The sequence below is a fragment of the Rhipicephalus sanguineus genome, chromosome 11, assembly GCF_013339695.2.
Source record: "Rhipicephalus sanguineus isolate Rsan-2018 chromosome 11, BIME_Rsan_1.4, whole genome shotgun sequence".
NCBI classification, from domain to species: Eukaryota; Metazoa; Arthropoda; class Arachnida; order Ixodida; family Ixodidae; genus Rhipicephalus; species Rhipicephalus sanguineus.
This window is the reverse complement of record NC_051186.1, coordinates 76,182,942-76,189,676: the sequence shown is the minus strand read 5'-3', so window position 1 is coordinate 76,189,676 and position 6,735 is coordinate 76,182,942. Positions and strand designations below refer to the sequence as shown.

General features: G+C 47.9%; 1 protein-coding gene across 1 annotated transcript; it reads right to left on the bottom strand.

Annotated features, from left to right (window-relative positions):
- Window positions 1-389: 389 nt before the first annotated feature.
- Window positions 390-6,735, bottom strand: LOC119375595 (neprilysin-1; the record flags this gene model as incomplete). Its single annotated transcript, XM_037645812.1, is given in 4 exon segments — window positions 390-1,134; window positions 2,863-3,045; window positions 5,099-5,531; window positions 6,691-6,735. Coding segments are annotated over 3 exon segments (786 nt in total). The 3' UTR covers window positions 390-945.

Genomic DNA, 6,735 nt, shown 5'->3' with positions numbered 1-6,735 from the left:
TATCTATCAAGCCCACTTGCGCTCTGAAAATGTCACGAATACTTCCGCAGCAGCACTTTTACCAGTAATATCAGCTGAATTTGCAATGCTCAAGGAAGTTACCCGCTAGTGGAGATAGGTCATTTACGGGAGAGAAAACCGTACTCGGGCATTTGCTTCGACTGCTTATTCGGCGCGAATATGTCTCGCTTTCGTCTCAAGTGAAGCGCCGCCGAAGCACTTCGTCAGGCTTCCTTTCTCTGGCTGTCGAGCCTACATCTTCTTGTTCATAATAGATTCCGCTGCACCGGTATCCATGTGCATGCTCAAATGGCACCCAGCGATTTTCACTTTTATCAGACGAAGCCATGGAATATGCTCATTTAACTCGATTTGAGCAAGTTGCAAGTGGTCCGACTTGCTCCGCACTTGAGCGCATTACCCGCTTCGCTCTATTTCCCCATACAAATTTTCGATAAATGCTCAATGATTTTGCACTAGTGCTGTTTCGTCTTACAATGTCTGCAATCGTTTGCTTTATACTCATTACATCCTCTATAGCAATGCAATTTCCGCCACTGGCTCGCTCGGTGGTTTGTACAAAGAAGAACAAAATTATTCTTGACAACGGTGCAGATAACTTGAAAAGTGACATGCGAAAGCACATTACCAAAAGCGAAACCCGTGAGCCCTGCATTAAAAAAAACGTTACATTGGGAATAGCATCACAACTGTTTAGAACCTCTACTTCGACATCGTCAAGGGCGAAACAAAAAGTTAATCAATACAGGAAAAGCAAACGAGCAGTACATACAAAGAATAAACAAGGCAGTCTACAAAAGTTGAAACCACTAAAATGTCGAGCACGTCGTTCGCCACGGACGAAGTTTGAACAAAATAAGTGTCAGCGTCGTGGTAAGAAAATCGCGCCGTCAGATTTATGTCTTAAGTGAGAGTATCGCAATTTCAATCGTAAAATGAGCATTTGGTAGGCGGGTTCATCTTTGAGCCCACTGGACAACCGAAGGCTTGTGCAAACGGAGCGAAGTTCATCATCGCCTTGTTACAGTCCCCACCGTAGAGGTTGTCAGCGGGCGTCTTGGCGCAAGTTGAGAGGCAGGCAGTAATAAAGAAGACCTTCTCCTCGGTTAACTCCTGCGAAACAACGTGGCAGGTGTTTTTTATTGTAATGGCTTCCTAAATATTGGCAGCAGGCATAAGCGTGCGTAGGGTTCCCCTTCAGGGGGGGCGAAGGTTCGTCGCAGCGCCCCCCTCCCTATTATGTCAATGTATGCGGCTGCCTTTGCGCCCCTCTTCTCGCCCCCCCCCTACAATGTATAGGGCTGACATTTCGCCCCCCTTCTCGCCCCCTTGCCCCCCCCCCCCCCCCCTGCGCACGCCTATGGCAGCAGGAGCAATGTTGACATTCTACAGGTGTGTTTGAGCCGGCATAAATCGCAGTTTCATTGTTTATCCATCATTGCTGCCTTGGCAATACGCAAACAGACTGCACTCTTGTTCTTAAAGGGCCCCTAAACCACCCAGAGGTCGAAACTTAAGTGTGGCGTTAAGTGCACGAGTCTACAGCGAACACGTAGCCGTGAGACTTTTTCGAAACAGTGCCGTAATAGCGAAATTACACCCTTTTTACGTTCGAAACGAGTCGATCGCTCCTTTCGCTCTTTCCTTTGCTACCCTCGGTTCGTCGGCTGGTTTCCTCTCCCGAAGCCGCTTTGCCCTTCTCGCCTAGTGCCCCTACCAACCTCACGTGACATAAGTCATCGCGGACGCGCTCTTCGAAACAGTGTCCACTTCCGGTTACCGCGACTCCGTCAACTGCGTGCTTCTCGGGTACCCGCTGTTGTTGATTCCGTTCGCGCAGCTTATCAGACCAGAGGCAAAAACCAGTCAAAAAGACGCCGGACAAGGGGAAGAAGTGACACACACAAGGACTGGACTAGCAACTGTGCTTTATTAGCTGACAGCACCTCCCAGAAGAACCACGGCGCATGCGCTAATCACGTAAACCCATGAAGTAAAAACCCAAAACAAGAAAAAGCAAAAGCAGAAATTGGCCTACATAACGGCCAAGAATCTACCGCCAGAGTGACAGGAACTCGCATTCCTTCTGCAGTAATGAAATAGATGTACTGCTTACACAATCATCGCGAAATCCTTGAGGCTTATCATATAAACACGCACCGCGATGATTGTGTAAGCAGTACATCTATTTCATTACTGCAGAAGGAATGCGAGTTCCTGTCACTCTGGCGGTAGATTCTTGGCCGTTATGTAGGCCAATTTCTGCTTTTTCTTGTTTGGGTTTTTACTTCATGGGTTTACGTGATTACCGCATGCGCCGTGGTTCTTCTGGGAGGTGCTGTCAGCTAATAAAGCACAGTTGCTAGTCCAGTCCTTGTGTGTGTCACTTCTTCCCCTTGTCCGGCGTCTTTTTGACTGGTTTTTGCCTCAGCGTCATGTACCAACTGACCCAGACTTCGACCTTATTGCATTATCAGACCACTAGGCACGACTGTGTTGGTACTTGCGTCACGGACCGCAGTTGCCGATTCGCAAGTGTGCACACGCGGGCAACACGACGAAGAACAGCAAGGAGCGCTGGGAGCTGCTTGCAGACTAACCGGAAGTCGTAGGTTCTTGTTTGACCAATCACAGCACCGCTTGTTCTCACACTAGATGAACTTCATTCCTTCAATGCTGGGGACAATTTAAAATTGCGGGTTATGTAAGGAAAGGCAGATACCTTCGTATAGCTACAAGATTTATTTCTCAGTGTTGATCTGCGTCATCTGTATTCCTTGAGAGTATTAAAAATAGAGACATGTATAAGACGAAGAATGCGACTTCCGAATCTCTACCCACCTCTGATAGTTGGGTATCGTTGTCTTCCTGGTGCCGCTTGAAAGATTCGTAGGCCACTTCAATTGCTGGGACCTCGGGAAAGATGCTGGCATTTCCAGGCAGACAGCCCAGAATTCGCTGCTCGAAAGTCTCCAGCACCTTGTCACTCGCCCATGACGTCACTGTATCGCCTTCGGAGTTCACCTGCGGGCAATGCTTATAGTGTTATATATACACTACAAAGTGCGGCTGTTCAACGACACAACCAAGCTTTCAAGCATGTATGTTTGCATGTGAATATGAGACGCAGTATTGCTTTCGCAGGCCAAAATTCAGAAGCAGAGCACAATTCCATGTTTATTAGAAACTACGCCAAGGCAGAGATATTCCTATGGGCAAGCGAAATAAATGCAAGGAAGCCAAAACTACAGTTAATCAATTCATAATAGTAGCGATCACACACAACACACTGCACAGAACGAAAAAGGACAATCGCTGGACTTCAAGTGAACTTTAATCTACGAAAGCGACACATACATTTGATTGCGCACAGGTAGGTGCCAAGTCCCTGAAAAATGTCAGAAAAATTTAACGCCTCCTATCTTTGCCGTCCCCTCAAATGGTGTTTATTTGCCTAGATAAACTATTTGAAGCCTAGCTGTTGTCCCATGTCGTACTGTGTAGTCTGTAGTGTTTGTTCACTAGTACGGTGAATTCATCTGTTCTGTGGAATTACAATGTCTCCGTGTTGAGATCAAAGCGCACATCCTTTTCAAGGACGCCTTCATGAGGAGCTTATAACAGACAGTGTTTAAGGAAAGGTGGCCTTGTCCCTCTGCATACATTCAATAATGCTACAGCGGCCACTATCGGTCCACAGCGCGCGAGAAAGCCCACCGCGCTAGCACGCAGTTGGATGAGTAATGCCAAGGAGACTGGAATTAGCTAGAGCTGCAGAAGCAGTGTGCTGGCGAGTCCCAACATATCGCGCTCTGGCACAGCCGAACAAATCCACCACCGTCGCTACACACAAACGGTGTGTACGCATATGTAGCGCCTTCTGGTGCATCTCCTGAAAGATAGAGCTTGAAAAAGGTGAAAAGTAGTTCTTCTCTATACTCTGCATGTATAAATAAATTTCGTTACGAAGTAAAAAGCTCAGAATGAGGACAAAGTGGCGTGAATTCACCTAATTTGCTAACGAAGAGTAGGTAGAAATGGCGTAGACGGCGGTGTCTGCGGCAGAACAAATTGTTAACACCTTGAACAACAGTGGCGAAAAATGCCGCCTGCTCTGGCGTTTTCGATCATCTGCTGCTTCCCTTTTGTGTAGGCAGCTTTAGATGCCAAAGCTGCAATGCTCAGGGAAGGCGGATTGCGGTTGTCACCTGCTTCGGCTAGTTGATGTGATGAGCCGAGCCCGGGCCATGCAACGGGGCCCAGTCACGCGAGCCGTCCATGTTCACCCGCAGCTCAAACCATGCGCTCATGCTTTTGTGCTTAGCGATGCCGCTCCGCGGCCTTTACAGCAGCTGGACCATAATGGTTCACATGAGCTACGTCATGTGACGGCTCGCACAAGCATCCCACCGTCAACGCATGAGGCCGTAAGAAGGAAGCGTCATGCCAGCGCACATACATTGTTATGACACGACGCTTTCTCCTTCGATACAACCTACACATTTCTCAGCGAATCCAAGCACATCCGACAGCCTGCGCTTCGAAAGTAGTCCTCACGCACAGCAAGCGCAGCGGTCGATAGTCAAGTGCTCCTACTTGTCTCAATCGGACACCGTCGTGCTCGCGGAGGTGCACAGTGCGTCTTTGGGAAACGCGCTAAGAAACGGGTGCTCCACTGGCAACGGTCCCACCAGCCAACGAGCCTAAGAACGGTGTTGATAAGCGTGTCAGCTAAAACGGCTTCCTTCCTAACGCCTTCACTGACTGGGAGGAAGAATAGCGAGGGCATTCGAATGGAAACGACGAGAAATTGTAAAGTCTATTGCATTTGTAAAAATCTGCTGAATAAAGGAAAACGCATTGAACGAAATGAACGAACTCGCCCAAATCAACGAGTTGTTGCTATTGGAGTTCTGTGACAGAATAGAGAAAGTCTTCCTTTACTGAAGACCTCAATGCGGACCTACCGAGGTTGTTCATGAGATGTTCGAGCATTCCGCTTGCTTAATTAGCGTTGTTAACAACTTTTCCTACGGATTCGTTGGTCTCATTACCTATCACCCTTTTGCTCCCCTACCTTGACTCCCTCGTTTTCAATGGCACCGATGAGTGCCCGAGCATACAGGTACAGGACGCCGCCGTACAGCATAGCCTTGGTGCCGTCCGAATAGTAAAGTGGTGGTGCCAGTGCTCCGATGGAGAGGGAGAGGCGGTTGAGAACCTCCACGTACTCCACGTACGGCAAATGATTGTTGTGACCGAGTAGCAGCTCCTCGGTGGCCGCATCAGTGCCAAACAGCAGACGCTGACTGCGACGCGTCTCGATCCAGAACTCGGTAAATGACGAAGCGTTGTCGGGGAAATGTTTGTATACTTCCTCGAGCCGACTCGGTGTGAGAAACTTCTCCGAGGGCCACACGACTGTCTTCACGTTGCTGAGCTTCTCCACGGCTACGCTCTTGATCTTCGAGTCGAGCCATGAGCATGGCATTTGTTTTGTGCACAGCCACCTGCGATGGAGAAACATTGCGGCGTGCTTGAAATAACACACACTTTGTACTCGTAATGCTTCGCGCCGCACAGCGTTACTTTATGGCGATCGGTATTATGGGAGGCGGTGCAAACTCGAAGTCGCCGTCCCCGTGAGAATATCGCGGAGGGACATAGGATCTTATTGCGTCCCAGTCATGGCATGCTGTGGGTTGAAAGGAAACGGTGCGGGCGAGCGCACCCCTTCCGCTCGAAGGACAGCTTAAATAAAAAAAGTTGAGAAACGGAACGCTTTGCGACTACAATTGAGCGAGATTAGTAAAGTCACGCATCTTGATGTGTGCCACGTCGGTGACCATGCTTGTGACAATGACCCCGTAAAGCAGCATATTTCTATCGCTTTCTCATCGCATACCTGCCGCCGAAGCAATGGGCACGTAAAGAGAATGCTGAAGAGATCTGAAAGCACCTGATAGTCTTGAAAGCACCTGATATAATAGGGCGCAGCACAGAATCTCAAGGGCGCTTAAAGAATAGAGCGCGAGGAGCGTACAAAGCTGCAAATATGAACCAGTTATGGCGGCAAGTTATTGCGGCAGTTAGGCGGCAAGCTATCTTTTCGTCCACTTTACTTTCTTGACATCTCTATCTTAATTACAACAAATAACATGCCCTCTACTCTCCTTGGCATTATTGTCTGTTCTCATTAATATTGTGTCTAACCATGCATGGTTAGTCAACGTAAATGTTTCGCCATATTCTGGCGTAACGACATTAAATTTACATATTTGATATTCAATTTACTTGAAAGGGAATTCGAGATTACTTTCTTTAGTTTTTATCCCTTCAGCAACATCAAATATTATGCACAGCTATCATGTTATTTCCAGTGCACGTGTTCTCCTTGAAATGACTCATGGATACTGCTTAAATAATTATTGCAAGGATCATTAGATGTAGTCGTTCATCGCATCATATTACAAGACACGTCGCGGGGCTAGTTGGTGATGCGTATTTTGCTTCATTAAAGTTATCTAGCACTAAATTTTGCAACTAACACCCAGAAAGACGACAGCGTCCATCCTATCACGTCTTTCTGCGCGTTTGTTGCAAAATTTAGCGCTGGATAACTTTCGCAAAGTAAAGCTAGCGTCACTTTGTCTCTTGTCATACACCCACCTGCACGACGCCTTCTAAGTGCTCGACGACACTGCGCCGTTCCTC